We start from the raw sequence: 23,815 nt of genomic DNA, 5'->3' as shown, positions 1-23,815 counted from the left end.
CGGCTCGGCTTGACTCGATTAACTTTGGCTCGAATTACGTCCGGCTCAAAACACGGCTCGCTCAGCACGAATTACACCTCTATGTACCGTATAGTTTTTTCTAGAAAACTTAAAACTTAGAGAAAATAAGAGTTGAGTACTTGTTCATTCAAAAGGGTCACGGATTTAAATCTTAAGAACTCCATCGCCCCGGACGCTCATCCGAGTTATATAGATAACGGTAAGATTTCAGCAAAAAAAGTCAGGTCCCGCATCATGCATATGACTAGGAATTTCAATCACGGAAACTTATAACTTGTTTAATCAGATTTACGTACGTGTGTTCCGGTTATAGATTTACGTGTTTGTTTAATCAGACATGCGTTGGTTATAAATTTATGTACATGTGTTAGTTACAGAGCTCGTGCCACTTTGGTTACATTAAGATTGTGGAACATTGTTGAAGTTGAAATACAAAATCTTGTCTTAAATCACTAAGATTCAATATTTTAGAGTAATATTTATAAGGAAGACACTAAGACACTGCTGGAGATGCTCTAAAACACAACTTCAGCATAGTCCTATTGATTCCCTAAAAGTTAGGATGCCCACTTCATTTCTCATTTTTAAGGATTGTGGAACCATTCCTCATAAACAATAAAATATTTATTTTTCTCCCTTTTCTCACTCTTCCCCTCATTTCTCTCTCCTACTTACAAGTTGAATATAATATTATAATAATAATAAAGAATACAAATAAGAAATGTTGTTGGAAGTCTCATTCTATAAAATAAAATGTAATAATTATTTAGAGAACAAGACTCTGCTAGAGATGCTCTAGCCGACTGGTTTTGAGATAAAATCCTAAACATGCTAGGTTATCTAGCAATGCGCCCTTTTCAATCAAAAATTAAATAACTTGCCGGATCACTAAAAAATTTAGTTACATCTCACACAAATATTTTATTTTATAATAAGTTAAATTAAAATATTCATTCTGTGCGTATATCTTGTATCGTTAATAATTAACATAATGTATATATTGCATTGATGCAAGACCAACCATGAGCTATAAGCCTAGAAGACTCCAGTTGAGCATGATCATTCTAGAGACAAATAATATGCCAGTCCTAAATGCGACACCTGAACTGATTGATGTCAGACATCCTTGTAACCATAAATATTCCTTGCCCCCTGTAGAATCCAATGCTTTGCTTCTGTTTTGGTGATAAATTTTGCTATTCCCCAAAACAGCAGTGACAAATTAGCACACTGCTGAAACCCATTGTTCTGTTCTCAGAATAGTCTCCCTTTGTTACTCCCTCTGTCCCAATGAATTGTATACAGTTTCCTTTTTGGGACGTCCCATCAATTGTATACATACCAAAAATGGTAAGTTTTTATAATATAAAACATCATTACACCAACTACTTTCCTCCACTATCACCCTTCTATAATAATATAAACACTATTACACCCACTACTTTCCTCCACTATCTCAAATCTATTATTAAATATAAACGGGTCCCACCATTATACCCACTTTTCATCTAACTTTACTCATTTCTTACACATTTCTTGGTCTCCGTGTCCCAGCCATTTGTATACAAATGACTGGGACGGAGGGAGTACTCAACCGACAATATTAGTATTAGTACAATGATTGAAGATGGCGATGATAGGTACCTTGTTCGTTGTACAATTTGTTCAACCACATGTCGACAGGTTTATTAAATCCAGCTTCCATGGAGTCGTTAAAGGTCACCGTCCATTTAAGAGCTTCGAATTAACATCTAAAATAGAATATAATTATTAAATAAGTATCATATTAATGAGTCATCGCCTGCATTTTGAGTTGTAACTTGTATCTTGGACACGTTTAGGAAGGCTTATAGCTCATTTGTAAATTGTAAAGAACGTTCACTTTTCAACTTATGGATGGCTTATGCACAAATGCTAATCAGCCCTAGCATATTGGTTTATATACAAAAACAGCCCCGAATTTTCGATTTTTTGTTGATTACTATGGTTTCTCTTTCTGATTGATCGAATTTTTGTGATCATAATACTACGGATGGTTTCTCTTTCTGACTGGTCGAATTTTTGTGATCATATTACTGTGGTTTCCCTTTCTGATGGATAAGGTGACTGCAGATAAACAATTGCACCTACGTCTATGACAGTACTTCAAAATTTGTCTTCCCAGAATTCTTCCTTGCCATCTACAAGCCAGGAACAAGAATAAATTTACTTGGCTTGATTAGACGTTACAATGCCCTTATGCTTGCTTCTTTGTGACCGGACATTATTATAATTTACAGTTTATTTCATCAGAATCTCAATATTTCGTCATAATAGTCCAATGTCACTACATTCAGCCACAAGTTAACTATTGTCTTGATCATACATACACAACAGATAAAGTCAACCCAGTGCAACGGGTTCAACCTTCTGTAACAAGCATCATTGGACTCACTTGACCTTACAGTAACAAATGTTATGAACTACGAGAACATTTTACATGGTGATCAGAAATATATGGCTGCAAAAGGGAACCTAAAAATAATGTTACTTGTTTTTACTCGAGTATTTTGAGTTTTTTGTACATGATATTTTACAGTAATATAGAAACAATACAAGTTTAGATATGACTATGCGGAGAAACAGAGCTAATTTTAGCCAAATAAGCAGATTAACTAATTGATATCTTACCTTCTTCACTTGGTTTTGAGCTAGCAACAGTCTGGTAATTTGACCTCACATGCTGTTTGTTTTTCAGAAAAAAAAATAGGAGAGGGAGGAGAAACATTCAGCGCAAAAGACACTTAGTTATTTTAATCAGTGTTATTGAACAGGCATATAATCACAGTAATGATTGAATCTTTTTACCTCTAGCAAAGTAATGTAATAAAAATCTTCCATATGCTGCATAACTGCAGTCCCATCCCTAATTGACCGGAAAATATTGATTTCTGTGCTCAAAATTTTATCAAGAAGTTCCTTCTCGCCTTTAATCTGCAATCTTAAGTGAGTCAATGTTGTACATGAACAAGAAAATATAAGTAGAAGTCCCTGCTATATAATTAGCAAGAAAAAGTTTTCGCTATATGAATAAAGTGAAGTCCCTGCTAAACAATCTAGTTAAGAACATCAAATTTCACACACATTTGGTACCAAAAAGAAAATTAATAGTGTAAGGCATGTATTTTTGTTTACTTATTTTGTAGAATCTATATTAAAAAAAGCATTTCCTTTTAAGAAAGTTGAATGTCCAGGACATTTATACACAGTCACACACCTGACATCTCACAAAGTTGTTTAATATGTAAAGTGAAAGCCAAAATCAAACTCTAGAGTCTAGACCTCTTTTAGCACCCTTTGTGTCTAAACTCTAGAATCTTTTCATTTTTTTTCTGATCATTTATTTCAGGTTAATGGGTCATTTGGGTCAAACGTATCATTTCAGATCAATTAGGATTGTGCACCTTGAGTCAAACAGGTAAATTTAGGTTCGGGTTGACAAAACTTTTAAACCTTTTTCGGTTATCGGGCAGAAACCCTGCCCATGATCTGTAATAGCCACCCCTGACTACTGGTAAGAGCATCCAATTGACATATGTCGTTAAAAAATGTGTTTTTACCAATTACAGTAATTAAGGTCAAATATATATATAGAATCAGCAAGCTGGGACGTAGACGTAGGTAATTAACTGAGTATGCATAATGACGACCCACTTTACACACGTAATATCAGTTTTAGTTTACTAAAACCGTACTAGAGAGAAGTTAAAATTAAGAAAACATACAAATTCATTAACAAGGGCATCAGGCGTTGACTCGCCAAGAACATCAGCTTCATAACCATCTTCCACGGGCTCCAAATTTTCCTGAAATATAGTGTTCGTAGATCAGAAAAAGATGCTTTAGTCGGATCTAGGATTTCAAACTCATAAATTTCAAATATAATATATCACAATTACACATTTCATATTTTGATAGAGGGGGTATTTAATTTGGGGGTTCATATTTTGTAAAAAATAGAGAAAGCAGGAGCTTCTCTTATTTACTTGTTTGTGTTGCCTGTTGTGTGGCTGGGGTGAATATTTAAGAGTGCAGTTCAAATAAAGTGGGACTCAAACCCTTGTCATCTCCGTAGCAAACCCAAGCCTCAACCATGGGGGCAAGGCTAATTTTACAGAAAATACATAGAGTAAAAATAGAAGTACTAAATAGGTTATTGGGGGCAAGTACCCCCAATGCCCCCTGTCTCTGCGTGCCTGCCTTTAGTTGACTACCTTGGCTAGAACAAAAAAATAGCCTGGATTTGTCATTTAGCTGCAGACTTGCAGCTTTAACTTAGTTTTGCCTATGGACGAGGACCTAATTTCCATCAAGCTAGCTTAAAGTAATAATACTAAAAAGAAACAGTATAAAAGATGAAAGATAGTATACATTCGTGCAGATCTTCATCTTGATGGAATCTCAGTATGCATGTTGCAGTAAACTTTTTGAGCAAAGGATATAATGGTAAGCAAGTAGTAGGTTTACAAATGAGACAACAAGTAATTAAATACCATTTTAAAGCAAACTACCTACCAATGCACTTTTCATATATCCAGTCGAAAGATATATAGGTTGCGCGACATGGCAATAACCCATTAAACGTGGGATTGTAGGTATGATATCTCTACGATTTATAAGTCTCCAACTGTCTTTGACTTTCTGCAATATAAGCAAAGGTTCTTTTAAAATTCACCTGATATGCACTCAGTCTTCAGTACATGAAAATTTCCAACAGAATTTAGGATACCTAATTGCAGTTACAGACAGTTCAAAACTTAAACAAAGATTGTACAAAGAAAAAATGAAATCGTTTATTAAAACTTGTGAATAGAAAGCTTTATGTTGTTCAGATCACCTTTACGTATCGGTTACACCCTTTTGATTTCACATTTAATATTTGCAAATCAATGTGTTTGATACATCTAAGCAAAAGTTCAGTTGTAATACTAAAATAACCTGAAAAAAATAAAAATAATTAATGCGCTGTTGATTTTATAGGGACACGTATACATAGAAATTCATTGATAGAGAAAAGTTAGCAAATGATTTAGCTTCATCATCAAGTAAAAAGTTCCAAAAGCTGTTATTGAAAATTTCAGATTTGTATAATTAATTCAAGAAAATCTGACGGAACGGATTTTTATATCTCTGAAACCCTAGTTATTTCTGTCCTTGTTGTTGATATTGCCTTATTCACACTTTTGCACACAGATTTTTTATATGCTCAATATTGCAAAGTGTGCCTAATATGCACTTTTCAGAATATATTTGTGCTTTCATTACATGATTGAGTAGACACATAAAGTTTTATATCTTTCAAAATTTTGACATCAAGTACAAATAAATTGTAATTTGTGTCATTGGAGGAACAAATATAGTTGAAACTCGTTAGTAATGATAAATATTGATTACCTGGTTATATAAGTCCGCAAAATTTCTGTTCCCAACTCTTGGTGATCCAAAATTATACATAGTCACGGAAATATTACCACGCCTAAACACAGTAGTAGGAGCATATGTTAGCAAGCATATAGAAGTAAATATAGCATCTTACCAATCCCCCAATTCCTATTTTACATCAACTACTTGTACCGGACACTCAACACTTCATTTTGGGCGAAAATTATGGAAAAATTCATATATCCCGTAACCTATCCCTGTTGGACAGTTCAAGCCGAGTCTGAGCTCATGTAGCACCTACATTTTAAAATTTTACATGGGCAAGATCCATAGCTACAATTCATTATATTTCAACATTTTCTAAACTAGAATTTCTTCTTTGTTCAAACCTAAGAGATACCAGGAGCATTACCAGTTATTATACACTATGTACCTATGTTTGTAACATCAACGCATTCAACACACGTATCAAGTAAGAAAAGGAAACCATATCAATGACCAAACCACATATAACAAAGAATGATAAGACCTGATATACCCAATTGTAATACATAGTAAAAGTTTAGGCCAACAGCTTTAAGCGATCAAATCCCGGAATGAACCAGTGCACTAACACTATCAACAAGCTTAGATTGTCCCTTTAGTAGATTTTAAAGGTGAGTAAGTAATGTAGTGATATCAGAGAACAATAACATGAGCATAGACTTGGAACTTCTTTCTAATTTACAAACTGTTTTCTTCTTTTCTTTTTCTTTTTTTTCCTTGGGAAAAAAACTGTTTCCTTTCTGTGCATATAAAGTTCAATTTGTTCAGGAAACAGACAATGATGAATGCTTTAATCTAATTACAACTCAATCGCGTTAAATAATAACAGATCTATAATCAGCTTGAGCAGTTTATCCACCAAAACCTTATTTGTTTAATAATTACTGTTAACTTTACATATCTGGTGCCCTGCTATATCCCCAGAAGACCAAAATATTAATGCAGGTGAGCGACGAATCAAGCTAAAACCATAGATAAGAAAAAAAAATCCATCATGAAGAAAAAAGCAAAAGCACTCATTATGCTAATTGGATGGAAATTTAGTGAGGAATCAAGCTACAGCCATAAATAAGAAAAAGATTGTTTTATCATAAAGAAGAAAGAACAAGCACTCACTTCGCTAATTGACTGGAAGATAACTCAAGAGCAAGGAGGGTAGCTAATGCACCACCTAAACTATGACCAGTCACGTAAACATGCCATTTGGAAAGCTGTTCACCGCTGTCATCGCTGCGAGAAAACATGATAAACTTTTATATCCTGCAGTATAAGTTTCAATGCAATGCATAAATAAATATGTACAAAACTGTAATCATCTTGACTACTCTGTTTATATAGAAAGACATAGTTCACAAAATGGATTCTTAAGAAAATAACCTTCTGAATATTTATGATGGGATTTCAAATTTGAACGCTAGCCATGTTAAGGATTCTGGAACCAGTTAGGGAAGGAGGCAAATATGATTCGGATGAACAGCAGAAGTCATAAAATGCCGAGCTCCAATGGAGAGGGTGTCAAAAAGAAATTTAAAATTTTGTTGGGCTATTCAATCAAGTTGAATATAGTTCATTCATAAGGTTAGAACTCATCTTGTTCGTGCACAAAATATTATCCTCACGAAGTTCATATTGTGTTTTAACATCTAATAACGCTAGATAATCAATTTGGTCGACAAAGAAAGCTGTGTTAGGTAAGAGGTTGTACCATTTGCTTTTTGTGTTAATTTACGGTCTTTCATCCAGCGAACTGAGTATCAAAGATAAAAATGATTTCCGGCTTTTTGTTTCAGAGAACAAAATCCAGACTCAAAACAAATTTTTCAATCAAATACAAGTTAAATTCAACATGTTATATATAATGACTTGACTTTGCCTATTAGAATTAATCATATATTCTCCAATAAGATTTCAGCGTGTATTAAAATTAATTCAAACACATGTTATTACAATTGGTGAAATACTAGTAAATAAAGATTATATAACTAAGGTGTTTATGATAGCCTGTTCAGATTTTTTACGACACAGATGCATACTAAAAATTAATCAGATTTGAATTACTTATATTGTTTCTTGTAATATATGCATAATCACCACATACATGTCGCCCGTTACCAATTTGATAAGAGATAAGATCCTTGTCCTGACTGAGTCATATGCACTCAAAAATCCACTGTGAACCTGTAAAACCATAGAAAAGATTTATAAATCTTGAAAGAATGTGAGAACTACATGACTTTTCCAGCTTTTTATATCCTTTAACCCTAACAAAATCAAATCATACTTGAACTTCTTTCTTAAAATCACCACCTATCCTTTCCGGATTGAGCCTGTCGATAGAAGTCAGAAAGAGTAAGGAGCTTTGGACTGATCATACTATTCATGCTGTTGAAATAAGAGTAGTCCACATGTATATATAGTACTTCAAATATGCTTACAGTAGTATAGCAAATACACAGACTCTTTTTCCTTTATCAAGATATAAGCATTGCAAGACACAAGGCAAAGCAACTAGAAATTTAGATAAATGTTCAGCCATTGGAAATATGATCCATTCATCTGTTATCTTATATGTCAAATCGAAACTATTTCTAGATTTAGAACTTTAATGGTAGCTCCTTCCAAAAAATTATATTATCAATATTCATTGAAAATCTCTCTTCCTATGGGGCATATCCCCATTGACACCACGTTCATAGTCTCCCTCCTTACAGCAAAAATGGGTGATCCATAGTTTGTTCAAAAGAACGTCAAGAACATTTAGAAGATCTCTATAAAGGTTTTATTAGGATGCCAGACTTAACAACCTAGCCTTGAGGAATGTTGTCCTACAAATATAACAGAAGAGCAGTTAAAGTTCTTAATCAAGAAGGCAGAGATCAATATGGAAATCAACTTACGTGGACTACTGGATGACGTATATAATAAAAGGAATCAAAGAAATATAATAGTGAAACATTTCTCCAACCACCAAGACATATCTTAAAAGGAAGTCTACTTTTACCCTGTAGGAACTAGCATTAAATCTGTCCGCAAGTCTTTCCACCTTACCTGTTTAAATTAGCAATTTAGAATTTAAACTGATAATTTAATATTGCATTACTAGTAAGGATAGAAATGACCTACTTGTTCGGTTCCTCTGAAAGCAATTACTAATCTTTTTCGACTAGAATCACGCCAAATTGCAACCTGCAGCACTTGTGAGTAATTGATACAAATATGAGGTGCTGTTAGAATGTATTCTACATCTTCAGTACTGTTCTTGAAAGAAAATTAAGAAGTAGCCGCCAAGTCAAGAAAGGATAAGAAAAACTCCTGAAGGATGAGATACCTGAGTATCTGTTCCCTCGTTATCTAAGAAACATATCTTCTCAAACTCAGATTTAACAAAACTAGAGTGGCCCAATGAAGTTGCTAGCAATGCCCATGCCTCCATAGCACTTTCTGCGGTTGAAAAGAGTTCTTTCATCTCCGCAGCTCTTTCCTCATCCAATATTGGTGCATCCAGAGGACCTGATACGTTTTCTTCCTTGGAGTGCTCAGAATTATCTACTTTGGTAGACTCATCGTTTTCTGTATTAGCCTCTTTTGAAAGTTGTGCTTCACTGTCTATTTCAGCTGCCGTGGCATTAAGAACCATCAGCCCACCTAAAATGGAGTCAGTTTGGGATAATACATCTTGGGTCATCTTCTTGATGTCAAGTAATGAGGACTGCACATCTTTCATAGTTAGATGGCCAGTTATAGCATTACTCTCAGAAGCATCCTGGCCTTGTGCAGTTGCAAGTCCAGATTCTACGTAAGCTGTTTCTGCAATTTTTTGGGACTGTAGGCCTATAAGATCTAGCAGTTCAAACCTATCCCACTTCATATTTTCAGGAATAGGAAGTCCGAGTTTCTGAATGATATTTTCATTCACAATGTCTAGGAGTTCAAACTTTTCCCATTTCATGTTCTCAGGAATAGTAAGTCCAAGTTTCTGAACGACATTTTCATTAACAGTGTTAGACAGATTCATCCAAAAATCTCTGTCTGACTGTAAGGAGGCCTCATTATCTAGCGAAACAATTGAAGCAGGTTGCTCATTTCCAATATCAACACTATCAGGGTGGGGCTTTGGTATACTGTTATCTTCCTTATAGCTTGTGCCATCTTCTGGTAACTCTGATCTAGACTCCAGTTGTGGAGGCATGTTGTGGTCAATAATAGAATTTTCAGATGTTTCGTTACTTTCTGTTCGAAGTTTGTCCAAGTTATCTGGTAAGTTAAGAGACTTTAACTGACCAAATACATTCTGCACGAATTGACGTGCTTGCACAGAATCTGAGCCAACAGCATTTCTCAAAGCGGAGTCAAAACCACCTTTTCGAAGAAATTCGGTGACAAGGGGAATACTCCACCAGTTTTCGTCTTCTATTACATCATCAAAACTCCGATACTTGACCTGTAACATGGATAGGAAGATAAGAAATCATGTTTATTAAGATTTATTGATTTGATGTAACTGCTATCAGAAAAACACAATACTAAAGCTAATAAGGTTTCACTTGTAAGAAAGCAGTTGTGGTGTAACCACGACTAGCTTTGACCTGAGGAGCTGAGAAATTGTTTTCAGATATTAGAAACCAATGCCAAATGGGCTCTATATCAGATGATACCTCTATCATGTAAACTGTTGCTTCTTCTTTTTCCTGAATGATTTGATTTAGTTACTTTCTTGGAACATAATATGTACCCCACAAAAACAATTAGCGGTAGAGATAGATCGAATGACCCAATATATTGAAAAATTGTAGTCTTTACCTGACATAATTATTGGCCATTCTCGTTATTTGTGAAATTGGGAATGTGCAACAACAATTGTGAACTACGATATTTGTGTGTTTGTAAAGGAAATACGAGAAACAGAAAGTGACCAAAATAAAGCAAGCTATGGTTAGTTCTTGAAATATATGTTCTTGGCAAAAAGGTGCTTGATCTTTCCACCACAAGCTTCAACAGACCCCTCACGTAAAGACACTTCAAATAACTGGCGGGCACTTTTTCCTTTAATAATTTTATATATCTTCTAACCTAACTTGCACCAAACACATCATTGCATTAGATTTAGTTATGACTATCTGATTAAAACAAGGAGCATTTGCTACTCATGTTTTAGAACTTGCTGCTCCTATATATGTTCATGAAGCACTGGGGCCAACACTGGAAAATAGCAGGTTGTAAGATAAAAAGCCTAAGAAAATGGTACTTAAGATACCGAGGCATTTGAAGGTTAAAAATTGCTGACCTAAATTCGATTACAAGATGCAAGATGGACCTTACAATAATGAACAAAGCTGATAAAGGCAAAACTGTCTGAAGGCTTTACTCAAAAGTATGGAATAAATTATTATGAAACTCTTGTTTTAGTAGCTAACAAATATTCATGTGGAGTTTCAAGATATCTGGAAGTTAACTACAATTAGTCTTTTATACGAGTTGACTACAATTGGTCTTTTATATCAGTAAGATGTAAAAATGCTTTGTTAAAAGCGGTCTCAATAAAAAGGTGATTATAAGTCTTCTTTCTGGTTTTCAAAGAAAAACAATTTGTAGACTCCAAAAGTCCTAGTGGTATAGACTTAATGATGTGGGAGGAAGGTGTACTTTGGTTTGTGGGGTATACTGAAAATACACACAGACAAAAAATGTATATATAGTGTTCAACACAATATGATATTCTCGTAAATTATATTTTTAAGGTACCACTTCAATACACATCAAGTCAAAAGTACTATTCTAATCCACATGAATCTCTCAAAGAAATTGTTTCCCAAATTAAAAGATAAAGTATACAAATTCTAATTAATTGGCTGGGCTACTAATAGTCTTCTAATATTCTTCCCATATTGTTTCTTAAGGCTCTTTGATCACTTACCTACACTAAAGCTCCTAGAGCTAGTTTGGAAATTTTGGTAAAGATATCAAACATTATGGACATTTGAAAATCCATGCAGACCATACTTTGTTCTCCCGACATGTAAAAGAAAATGCAGTTGTTTATATGCATGCATTAATGACAATAGCTTAAAAAATAATTTAATGTATGGAACTTGTATCAAGAAGGAAATTTGCTGAGTAGTTTGAGATCAAGGACTTGGAACAGCCAATAAATCAATCATACACCTTTAACAGATATATATACATTAAATGGAAGCTTTATGCCTGCTAATAAGATTTTATAAGCATTCTGCTTCTCTAAATTCCAAAATCGATCAAAAGTATTTTTTCACAAATGTACCTACCTCCAGTTGAACCTTGCCACCACCTCCCATTCCTTCCAAATCAACCATCACTTCATGTGCATTTCCTGGAAAAAGATATATTCGTAAACCAGTCTTCTTAAAGTTTATTAGAAGTTGTGCGTCCCAATTTATGATTTTGAGCATTTTACTTAAGTAGATATGACCGGTCTCTTGCCATATCATAAGCAATTGTGGAAAAGAAGTTGCACCCTTCCTGTATTGGATCACTTGTAGTAACCGGGAAATCTCTAAGATGGGCATCTTAATAATTAACAGATGCTACAGTAAGGTCAGTGAAGTAAAACCCTTACCACTCTAGGCTAGGAATACAATTATATGCCTATATTTTTTTTATTTGTTCAAAGCTATATGCAATGAAATTTAAGTATGTATACATCTGCTCCCAAGCATCGTAAGCTAGTGGAAACTGGGAACCCCCACTTCTGTTGGTAACAAGAGGCTGAGGGTTCAAGCCTCATTGAATTATTGAGTCTGTTATAATCCAAATTTTTATAGTTTACCATTACCAACATAAGTATATATACATGTGTGTGATATTCGGATTCTTACCATCACAAAAGCACTCCAAGCTAATTTCAGCATTCCCCATGCGCTTATGTGGAGCTACAAGATTTGCATCCCAAGCTGCAACCTAATATTATTTAGAAAGCACTTATAAAGAAAGAAGATTCAGTGTTATGAAGTATAAAGTTCACCAATAACTATTACAATGATCTGAATTCCCAAAACATATATGCATAAAGCATGTCTAGCAGAAAGTAATATAAAAATCTACTTATCCTGTTGATTATGACTGTAAAGTTAAGGCTATCATAAAGACCATACAGCAGTATACATGATGTAGATGTTCGCCATTTGTCTCTGATTAGATATTCCAGAAAACAAGTTTAATAGTGACTAAAAGGCTCACCAAAGATAATAAGGACAAAAAGGTGTAACGCTACCCCAAAAGTTAATACTCCCGCCGTCCCCTTTACATGTCTATTTTGAAAAAATCATACATATTAAGGAATAGTTAGTTGTATAATTTTTTTTTTTAAATACCCCCTAATTAATGTCTTGAAAATGGTGAATTCAACTAAGTTTTAAACAAGTCAATTCTTGGAAATACTCCCTTTGTCCCTCTCATTTCTTTACAGTTTTTTTAACTCCTTGACACGCATTTTAATATAGGTTTACAACTTATTTTAAAAAAAATTCTTTATCTGTACAAAAATTTAAACATTAAACGTTTATTCAGAAGAAAAAAAAGTTCAAAATAATTTATCAAACTACACCCTCCGTCCCAATCAATTGTATATGTTTGTTTTTCACTGTCCAGCACGCATTTTAAGGCTATTATAAAATATAGTTCTATAACTTATTTTTAAAAATTTTCCTTTTTTGTATAAAAATATGAATGTTATACTTTTATACAGAAAAAAAAAATATTAAAAATAAGTTGCAGAAGTATACTTTATTGAAGCATTAAAATCCGTGTCACGTCCTCGTCCCCCAATGTATACTATTGGCTGGGACGGAAGGAGTATATTTTATGAGAGCCTTAAAATGCGTGCCTAGTCCCCGTCCCCCATGCAAGCAATTGAGGGGGGCGGAGGGAGTAGAAATTATGGGGATAGATTTGGAAAATTATCATTAAATTTGCTTTGAAAGTATAAATTGACATGTACATAGGAACAATATTTATTTTGAAAAATGGGCATATAAAAGGGGACGGAGGGAGTATATCATTTCTACTTTATTGTAATTGATAACATGCATTGAAACTTAACGCACTTAGCACCTTGGTTTAAAGGATATTAATGCAAACAATTTTAAAATATGTGCATAATTACCTGGAGATTTCTATTGTTTGGGGGCAGCTTGATGTTTACAATAAGTTCTTCATTCCATGTTGGTTCCCTTGTCCTAACAGAAATTATATGTCCATATAAAATAAATCTAATTTCGAATGCGAAAGACTTGCAGATGATATTTTAGGATATAGAAAAACATGAAAATTAAACTAATATGGAGTTTCATAAATTTCTCTACATTCACTTGCATTGTTCTTATATGTCTTATGCAGAAAACAAGAGATTAATATATAACAAATGAAACAAGATCATACAGAACTATGACTTCAGAGACAAACTTTTTCCAGCTGGGGATAAAGCTAAAATGTACCTGCTTCTATCAGTTCTTAGCTATCTGTAGACTTACAATTTTTAATTTTTGTCAATGATTGCTTGGCCTTTCGGGGCGGGGGGGCGGGGGTGTAGGGTATCGCTATTATGGTTATAAAAGAAATTATAATCAAGAGAGCACTCAATGATATTTGGACAACACCATGAATGTATAACATAATTGCTAATTTTATCTAGGAAGTAATCCCAAAAACTGACCCCCATTTGACATTGCTCTTTACCACCTGACTTTCTAGTTGGATGACAACATATGGATCACTCGTTCCCTGGAAAGAGATAAAGAGGAAAGGACATATCACTAGTAAGCATTGATCATAGCTCACTGAGCCATAAAGAAAGTAGATCAAATAAAGATCTTCAACTTTGTGTAACATATTCTAATAAAATGGAATGGTAGCTTGAGATATATGGTATACCCAAGGATCCAGGGCAGGAAAATTAGAGCCTTTCTTTAGCTTTATAATCAACTGACCATCATATATCTCACGGAGAAAAGATCTGCAGATCACGGAGAAACTTGAATCATATGGTTTTTATATATATCACAACTCCAAATTAGAATTGAGAACATTTTCAACTGCAGATTGTTTGCCCTAGTAACAACTAATATATATGATATTCAAATATAATAAAATTACAGTTTAATGATATGTACTGTCCTTACTTCCAGCTGCCTCCTATAACATTTTGAATAATATAATCTATTATATATGCATTTGAGTGAATGACACAATGTATATTTATTTTCAGTTGCCTGTATAACAAACACGCCATGGAATATTTAATAGACTTTATTTCTTGCAAACTAAGCTTACCCTTATTCCTGACTATAGCAGATCAAATAAAGTTAAACCTTGATAGAAAAATAAACATTTTTGAAAAACATAACTAAACTGGTTTCCACACCAGTGCCAACTACTTGTATCAGAAAAAAGAAAACCCACCACACAAGTTCATGGCCTTGGTTGGCACAATATTCATATGTCAACTTGCTGTATGCAATGTCATGAAACACCTTTTATGAAAAATAAGGGTAAGGCGCATACATAGGGACCTTTGCTGGACCTTGTCGATATGGGAGTTTTGTGCATCGGCTACGGCCCAACACACACAATTATACAATTCTTTTCCCAGAGAAAGGGAATGTTAAGTATTGTGCAAAGTGGTTTGGAAAATTGGGGAGTGAAATTAGCATCTTAATTGGAGTATTTAATCAGTTTCGAAGTTATTAACAATGGCGCTACTTAAGTATAACCACATTGACCTCAAGCAGCTTAACTTCCTATCCTAACAACTTAATAATAGATCACTATACCCTCGCCATGGTCGAAAAATTAGACAGGAAGAAATAACATACTCTGAAAGAAAAAGTGTTTGACAACCTGCTGCATCCACTTCTCGCTTAGCCGCATTCTCCTGATGAATTGCAAATACAAATAGCAAGACTTATTCACTACTTGAGTAACAAACAGTAAATGTATTAATCTTTTTTATTTGTTCACTAACGATATCATCCACTTAATTCTCATCAACCTCCTAAACAGAAACGTGTGCACATACTAGAACCTCGATAAATTAAGAATATTCCTATAAATAAATAATATCGTGAAATGAATGATATTTTCTGATCGCAACATAATAAATTTTTCCGATCCCGAGAATATTAATTTATCGAGGTTTAGCATATCGAAGTGAAAGAATTACAGGCGGACTAATATAGGCTTCGAAAGCAAAACCGGCAAGAATAACAGCGAGATTGATATCGAAAGGCGGGCGCTCGATCTCTTCGTCCTCCGAAAGCGTCTCAATTTCAGAACTTCTTCGATAAAAGCAACAAAACGAGTGAAATCCATGGCCAGAATTCGATAAGTCGCCGATATTTTTGCAAATTGAGGAGGTGTTTTTTAGAAGAGTGGGGACTCGGAAAGTGTGGAGCTTGGGAGAGTGGAAAGAGGAGGAGCAGTGAAGGAGATGATGGTGAGATTGGAGAGTTGCCATTGGGAGAGGAGAGATAAGAGTAAAGTGGGAGAGTTTGTAAAGATGTTGTGGAAACGAGTCTAGAAGATACTAGTAGTATCATAGTGTATATGTATATCAGTCTATGTATGAGTGGTGGGTATTCCACAAGGCCTTGGCGCCAAGCTACTAACGGTCTGATGGTCAGTGCGTGATCTTCGGGTTTTGTTTAATTAATTCCGCTTTATAATTTTGTAAAATTTATCGTAATCTTATTTCAAATATTTTTTTTTTGTAAACAAAAAAATAAAAAAAATGTTTGAAAGGATATGTGAAGTACTATTTATAACATAAGTGCGTTTATGTATAGAACCTAGCAGTTCTATAATTCATATTTTTTAAAAATCATGATATCGCTAATTAAATTTTAATGTATTATGTAAAAAAATAAATAAATATGAATTATAAATATTTTGTAATTGAAATGAAAAAGAAGTGAAAAATATTTACTAAACTCGTAATTATAAAGTCAAAAATTTAGAAGGTTTATCGTTGAAATTGTTCATTTAAAAATTTCCCGAAAAACTAAATACGGGTTCTTCTCTCCATTGGAACAAAAGAGCTGTTATGCTCCTTACGAAACTTGTTGAAGAGATGAAATATAGAGCTTTGATTGTGTTGAACATGTTTATCATGGCTAAGCTCTATAATTTAGAAGGGTTAGTTCGACAAGTTATTACACGTATCAGTGCTCCATTTCATTTTAAATTTGAAAACTTGTGGATCACTGAAAATATGCGTGAAGAGATTGTTAGGGATGGCTGGAGTAGTGACAATGAGACAACTATCTTTCAAAAATTAAAACTTGTAGTCACAGTTTAGCTATACGGGGAAGGAAGATAACTGGTAATTTAAGTGACGGGATTAAATTTTGCAAGGCAGAAATGAAGCAGTATAGATGTAATAGAGATAATGTCTAGAAGGAACAGAGAAGTTAGAAAATATTTGACGAATATTTTAAACCGAAGAGAGATATTTTGACGTCAAAGAAAATATGGTTGTAGGCTCTCTTTCAAATAAATCCGGATAAAGCACCAGGTCCTGATGGGATGACACCGGATTTCATCAAAAAAGTACTGGTAAATTTTCGGTCGAGACATAGTTACACTGATTTACAATTTTTTGCTACTGGAATGCTTTTGGAGGAGTTGAATGCTACAAATATAATCTTGATCCTTGAGAAAAAATGTCCAGTGATGGTTGGTGATCTACTACCAATTTCGTATTGCATTGTCCTCGTGAAAATTGTGACTAAGGTGGTTACGAATCGACTTAAAGATATGCTTGATCAGGTAATCTCAAAAAATCAGAGTGCTTTTATATCTGGAAGCCTGATTTTAGATAATGTGATGATAATGCACACGTTAAAATGAAAACGAAGGGGAAGAGATGCTTATATGGTCTTAAATCTCGACATGAGCAAGGCATATGGATCACCTCGAATGGAACTATCTTCAATCTATTCTCATTAAGATGAGCTTTGATTTATGATTGGTTCACTTAATATTGCAATGTGTCCAAACAGTTCCTTATCACATCGTTCAAGCTCGAAGAGAAATAGGTCCAATCTTGTCAGGTCGAGGCTTACGCCAAGGAGATCCATTATCTCCGTACTTATTTATACTCTGTATAAAAGGCTTTTCAACAATGCTCCACAAGTTTGAAAATCCAGAAACTGATTCAGGGGTAAGATCTGTACACGGGCTCCTAGCATCACCCACATGTTGTTTGCCGATGATTCGTACTTATACTGTAAAGCAAGAGAAAGTGAAGCGCAAAGAATGTTGGAAATTCTGTCAAAATTTGAGTTGGTCTCACTCCAAAAGATCAATTGGTCAAAATTCTCAGTATTTTTTAGCACGTGGCAATTAGACAACGGCTCTGTAACATACTTCAAATGGATGAAGCAAATGATAAATTACATATACGGGACTGCCGCACATGATGCAAAGAAGCAAAGTGGCAATGTTAGGATTTTTGAAGGATATATAGTGAAAGCGAGAACTTCGGGGCTGTATTCGATTGAGATTTTAATGGATTATTAAAGTATGGATTGTATGTGATTTTGATTTTGTGCGGATTCTTGATAAGATGTTGCGGAGTTGACAGGATTTAAGCACAATGCTTTAAAATCCCATTGATTTTGGTGGGATTTCAAAAAACTTAAAATACACTGAAGATTGTCACAAAATCCATCATTTTATGAAATTCAAAAAAATCCATCAGCATTTGAATACCATCAGATTTTAATGGATTTTCAACAATCTCAATTGAATGCCATCGAATTTTAAATTATAATTTAAAATCCCAATTGAATACCTCAAGATTTTAATGGATTTCAAACATCCCAATCGAATACCCTCGGATTTCATGAATGCAAAAAATGTTTTAAAATCTCTATCCAATACACCTCTCTTAAGTTGGGATGGTAAACTTTCCTTATTTGTCAAAAAAATATTATATTAAATTATTTATCGAATATCTTATCGATTTATGACTATCCATTTACTGCAGGAATGGATAACCTGCAGGCTGCAGATGAAACTGATTAATCTGGCTCCTAATAAACACTTCCCCACATGAAACTACTTTAAGCACCCCAAAATTAAAGCAAATAGATCCTTCTCCTGGGCCTCCTAAATCCTCCCAAGAACGGAAAGAAAATATTTCTCCTCGGCCAAATCCCTGCCAGGTTTGTTGCTGAAGCAATAAACTTGTGGTTAAGAGCCACATATTTAGCATGTTAACGTGACAATCTTGGAAAGAGATTCAAGAAGGAAAGAGGCCTAGAACGTTCGATGTCCCTTGTCAATTGTGACAACCACTATTCCTTGGATATTGGCGTTTCCTAAACGAATACTAATTCATCTCTAGACAAATTCACAATCATGCTGATACCGAAACTTCTAGCAGCAGCTAACACTAATCTCCTCTTCACATTATTTTCTCCATCCTCAATTTTGTTAAATCCATAAATCACATAAAAAGCACTGATTATTTGAACAAGTGGAACTTCTGTTTACTACATGTAAATATATTATTATCTTTTAATGTTACAACACATTACACAACTACATTGGGGGGACTACAAGTCACTTTATTACAATACAGTTGCATAACTCATAGATGATACAACAGCAGCCAGTACTTCTAGTGGCTCAGTGCAACAGCAGCTTCTTGAACCAGAGGCTGAGTGACATGAACAAAATGCTCTGCCTCCCGCTCCACCTGTTCCCAGCACTTGTTTGTGTCTTTTCCTTCCTTCATCTTCTTCACAAAGGCGACAAAACGTCTCCAGTTATCGGGCTGGAAGAGATTCGGATTCATTCTCAGGTATGTGAATGCACACATTTCCTCTGCTCCCGAGTCATCGTCCAGGTTTAGCGATGCTGCATTCAGTATCTGCTCGTGTGCATAATCATCATATCGTGGCAGTGCATTCTCCCCCGCCAGCGGTACCTGAGCCTCCCGAGTGGCTAAAGCCACTTGCCTAACAAGCTTCTCTGGTGCACATTGAGCATCTTGTGGCTGCTCGTGATCACGCATTTCAATGCAGGTGAAATTGAAAACAGCACCATGACGGGCAAACATCTGGGCAATGGGAAGATATCCATCACGGAAACGTGTGTTATAATACCCTGCTGTGAGCTCGGGAGCATGAGAACGGGTACCGTAGTGCCAGTGGATACCAGCAACCTTGACGGAGATTTTAACACCAGTGTTTTCAAAGATCGATTTGGCTGACGTCAATATCCTCTCCCCATGGTCCAAGAGTAACTGGGAATACCAGGTAAGGAAGAACTCGCCATAATCACCATCCCAACCTCCACCTTCTTTACGGAAAAAGTTGGTATCTTCCGGCCAATTGTTATAGCTCCCAGCATCTGTAGGGCCAGTGTTCCCCCATTCTGGCTTCCCAATACCTTCAGCAGCAGCTTTCAGGCTACTGATCATATACTGTAACAAAGTTGAAAGGTCATATTAGAACACTGTGTACTATATTGATCAAAGAGTACTAATGCTTTTATAAAAGAATAATGGATCACCTTGTCATAACACTGGAAAGCACCTATTCCAGGAAATCTCCATGTTCCATTTTGCTCGGGATATGATGGATACCGAAGTTCACCTGCTGGTCCCATACCTACTTGAATTTCCTACATAAGCCATGTTTCAGATTAGATTTTAGGTAGATGTGTAATGAACTACAGATCACATACAAGATATGAAAGAATATGCACTTACAACAATAGTGTCACCGAGGAGGTGGTTAAATTTTTCTTTAAATGCACGCATGTAGTCAGAGTAACACTGCACAGGTGATCTTCCCTTTAAGACCGGGAGCGTATCACAACCAAGGGAAAGGTATTCATAATTCCTCCTGCCCCATTGATCCGTGTAAGCCAAGTCGGGGTCCTTCTCCATCTCCTCTACAACCCACTTAGGAAGAGGAATCCTGAAATAGAGAAATCTGTTAATTCTAAGAAGAATAATTATACCAAATTACTAACATCAATTTATACTTGCTAACATCAATGATTGCCAAAAACCTCAGATTACCTAACTGACTACTCTCCTAGGCCAATTTGACATTGCTATATGATGCAGAAAAAGAGTTATTCAAAATTATGTTCCTTTAAAATTGAGTCGAGATCAATACTATTCGGTATCAATTCTATATCTGCAAGGCAGACTGGTGTAATCTTAAGGATGATCTTATCAGTTATTCCCCGAGTTATCGGTATACACTCAATCTTACAGCAACTGTGATAGTCCCCCTTACGAGCTAAGTAAGGTCAAACAGCTGCTTCCATCTCACTTGATATTTACTTGCATACTCATCTAATGCTTCACTTTGAAGTTTTAAGACAGACTTTTACGCATCTTCCTACTTAAGTTTTGTCTTGAATCGGAAATATTCTAACAACTTAAGAAATCGAATTTGGTCATTGTTGACAGGTACTAACAGGATCATATGTTATATCCGAAAATAAAACTAAAATTAAAAGAAAAAACGAAAGGGGGAAAGTACTTACGTGCAAGAATCGCCGACATTTCCGCCACACTGATGAAACGACATGACAGCCTGAACTTTCAAGCCAAACTTATGAGCCAATTCCAACAAGTCCTGATAACCACCCCAATTATACACCCCAGGCTCATCTCTCTCCACCAATCCCCACCACACATCCATCATTATCCCCTCCACTCCCGCACTCTTCAAAGCCTGTAAACTCGCACTCATCGCCTTCCTCCTGTTCAATCCATTCCCCATGTTCACACTATCCAACGGCATCATCACGTAAACCGGCACCCCCTTCCCCTTATCCTGCGCACCTCCGCCTCTCGCGTACCTCCCCTGCTCCACCACCGCTTCATCGAAGGCCTTACACGCCGCCGACAGATCGCCGCGCATCACCGGGCTCACCGGCGGCGACGGCGATATCCTGTCCGTCTCGCCGCCGGGAGCACGAACAGCGCACCGGAGCGTCGTCGTCGCCGGAGATTTCCACGCGGAGACCGTCGCCTTGGACGCCTCTCCGGAGATGATGCTGCCGGACTCCGCGGTGATCGGAGCTCCGGCGATTCCTCCGAGCTGCGAAAATGACATTGCCATATCACGGGAATAAATAAATAAAAATATTTATAATTCAATAAAAAGTGTGATGTTGCGTGTACTTTTAAAAAGAGATGGAGAGTGTTTAGATTGAGAGTCGAAAAGTTAAATGAATCTAAAAGCGTATTTGGTGATTATTTATAGAGAGACCCTACTTGTGGATTCTCGTAAATTAGTATAATTTATTATTATCCAATTAGAACCGTTGAGTTTTAGACACGTGTCCACTTTTACACGTGGCGGACGGTAGGCGATAACGGAGGCGATGGCACCGATTTGCTTGGAAGCACGTGAAGGTGGACGGTCAGATTGTCTCCCCGCCTTGCCAGTTGCTTGTATATCAAAATTTAAGTCGGTAATTTATTGTATTAAAATGAGTGGATCATATTTATTTACGTCAAAGTAAATGTTTGAGCAATTTAACTCTAGCCCGAATTTGATAAAACCCGATTTGGCTCAGCTTGTCTACAAACCTTATTCCAAACAAATCTCAAATCATGCAAAATTAACGAAATGACAACTGACAAGCTTATGCGAATGCCTGTATTAAATTACAATGATAGGATATTTTTACAAGTTATATTGAATTTTGTCTTTCGATTTTTTTTTTAAAATGATATTTGTCAAATTTTTCAGGTCAAATTCAAATCTGATTAGATCTTAGAGGTCATTTGGGTGAGTTTAAAATAAGTGTTTCTTACTTAAAATAAAAAAGTAGAGTAGAAGTTAGAAGCAAATTGAGAATTATAGTAAGTGATTAAAGTGTTTGGTAAATAAGCAGAAACCCTGAAACGGTTCAAATAAATACTTCTAATTTATAAACCAGAAGTCTAGTTTTTAAGCCGGAAACAAAACCCCCCTTAGATGCAACTTTAAAAACTTCGCACAAAATATAAATTTCTTTCAGCTTTCTTTACTTCAATGATTTTCACTCCTTCCTTCCTCTCATTCGGTCATTCTTTTATCAATCTTTTTAATGTGTGCCAAAGCATACAATAAGCACGAACTCTCATGAAAATGGTTTGTTTTGATTGGTGGAATTGGTGTGGATGCAGGAGCCATTAACATTTATTACCCATCCACCAATAAAAAACTAGTATTTTCACGAGAGTTAGTGACTATCATGTGCATATGGGCATACCACGGAAAATTCGTTCTTTTATTATTTTTCTATATCATAAATGTTAATTTATTAAGAATTTGTCATGTATACTATTTTTGATCTTTTTTACAAATAAACTCTCTAAAATCTTTCAAATATACTATCTTTTCGATCTTATTTTCAAAAATACGACTTTTGCTAATTCACTTTTTCATTTCTTTACTTATCTATGCTCCTCTCCCACCTTAACCCCCCTACTTCTCTCTTTCTCTCTCACCTTTTGACGCACACACACGTCACACACAAAACTCACGCACCCGGCCCGATCATCAGCTTCCTCTCCACCGCGCCCCTCGTCGGCGTTAAACACGAAGGCACTCTGCCGCCATTCATCCCCCTGTTCATAGCTCTCTTACCCAAACACATACAACGCACACACATACATCGTCTCCCCTACTCTGCCCCTTTCTCTTCACCCCGGCATGTAATACTCGCGGATTTTATTATCTGTTTTATATAAAATAAATAAATAGAGTTTGTGCAATTATGTGGTGACTCCTATAGTTTTGTGAATTAGTTGTTAAAGTGCATTTCACTAAATCTTTTAATTTTGTGATTCGAATGATTATGCAAGCATTTAATTATAAAAATCGGTTTAATGTTTTAAAAAGAAAAAGATTCTTTTTATATTTATAAGCGATCTAGAATTTTTACATAAATTAGCTAAGTTTTATTTTAGCTTTCAAGAATATTTTCGAGCCCCAAAAATTATTTTAAAGCTTAAATAGCTTTTATTTTAGTAATAATTGGGGCCTTAATTTTGATAAATATAAATTGATTTCTAAAAGAATCAATTAAGGATAAGAACACAGAAAACATCCCGAAGTCACTGTGAGGGTTTGTGGCGGCGAAATCAATCACGGTAATCTCCACTTCTTCTATTCTTTTTAGTTAATCGAACAAATCCATGGTTTAGTATATAGGTTTTATGTGCCTGTTGTGTATGTACTGGTGTTTGTGGCGGATTGGGTTGGTGTGAGGTCGTTGTTGCGGATGGGGAGGCTGGGGGAGCTGGTTCGAGGGAGTCCAGGGGTGAGAGTGAGGG

The 23,815-nt window shown here is 35.4% G+C and overlaps 2 protein-coding genes across 3 annotated transcripts; both read right to left on the bottom strand.

The window, feature by feature from the left end:
* Window positions 1–1,659: 1,659 nt before the first annotated feature.
* LOC108196368 (uncharacterized) lies at window positions 1,660–16,044 on the bottom strand. 2 transcript variants are annotated; one of them, XM_064081073.1, is made up of 19 exons: window positions 15,680–16,044; window positions 15,333–15,391; window positions 14,392–14,473; window positions 14,174–14,241; window positions 13,625–13,697; window positions 12,339–12,420; window positions 11,769–11,833; window positions 8,816–9,928; window positions 8,611–8,673; window positions 8,489–8,535; window positions 7,769–7,814; window positions 7,586–7,665; window positions 6,604–6,717; window positions 5,455–5,536; window positions 4,576–4,701; window positions 3,786–3,866; window positions 2,869–2,994; window positions 2,692–2,743; window positions 1,660–1,772 (listed from the first exon to the last, which is right to left on the bottom strand). In XM_064081073.1, exons 1-19 carry the CDS (start codon window positions 15,971–15,973, stop codon window positions 1,741–1,743), a joined length of 2,685 nt encoding a protein of 894 aa, XP_063937143.1. In that variant the 5' UTR covers window positions 15,974–16,044; the 3' UTR covers window positions 1,660–1,740. The 2 variants fall into 2 exon arrangements, with proteins under 2 accessions (XP_063937143.1, XP_017219114.2); XM_017363625.2 differs by lacking the exon at window positions 1,660–1,772 and adding an exon at window positions 2,089–2,201.
* Window positions 16,045–18,967: 2,923 nt separating this feature from the next.
* Window positions 18,968–21,722, bottom strand: LOC108196449 (beta-amylase 1, chloroplastic). Its single transcript, XM_017363744.2, has 4 exons — window positions 21,028–21,722; window positions 20,237–20,447; window positions 20,038–20,148; window positions 18,968–19,948 (listed from the first exon to the last, which is right to left on the bottom strand). The coding sequence occupies exons 1-4, from the start codon at window positions 21,606–21,608 to the stop codon at window positions 19,142–19,144; spliced, it is 1,710 nt and encodes a 569-aa protein (XP_017219233.1). The 5' UTR covers window positions 21,609–21,722; the 3' UTR covers window positions 18,968–19,141.
* Between the last annotated feature and the right edge of the window lie 2,093 nt (window positions 21,723–23,815).

This window comes from Daucus carota, chromosome 7, assembly GCF_001625215.2.
Source record: "Daucus carota subsp. sativus chromosome 7, DH1 v3.0, whole genome shotgun sequence".
Lineage (NCBI taxonomy): Eukaryota > Viridiplantae > Streptophyta > Magnoliopsida > Apiales > Apiaceae > Daucus > Daucus carota.
This window is presented reverse-complemented; position numbering and strand designations above follow the sequence as displayed.

What these genes read in the sequence shown, in the direction of transcription:
- LOC108196368 (XM_017363625.2), bottom strand. Translation starts at nt 15,973, where the DNA reads ATGGCAACTCTCCAATCTCACCATCATCTCCTTCACTGCTCCTCCTCT. An exon ending in AAATTGGTAACGGGCGACAT is followed by an intron (nt 6,718 to 7,585) that starts GTATGTGGTGAT and finishes GTTTTCTCGCAG; the next exon opens with CGATGACAGCGGTGAACAGC. An exon ending in CTCAAAACCAAGTGAAGAAG is followed by an intron (nt 2,202 to 2,691) that starts GTAAGATATCAA and finishes CCTGGCTTGTAG; the next exon opens with ATGGCAAGGAAGAATTCTGG.
- LOC108196449 (XM_017363744.2), bottom strand. Translation starts at nt 21,608, where the DNA reads ATGGCAATGTCATTTTCGCAGCTCGGAGGAATCGCCGGAGCTCCGATC. An exon ending in AATGTCGGCGATTCTTGCAC is followed by an intron (nt 20,448 to 21,027) that starts GTAAGTACTTTC and finishes TCTCTATTTCAG; the next exon opens with GATTCCTCTTCCTAAGTGGG. An exon ending in CTTTCCAGTGTTATGACAAG is followed by an intron (nt 19,949 to 20,037) that starts GTGATCCATTAT and finishes ACTTTGTTACAG; the next exon opens with TATATGATCAGTAGCCTGAA.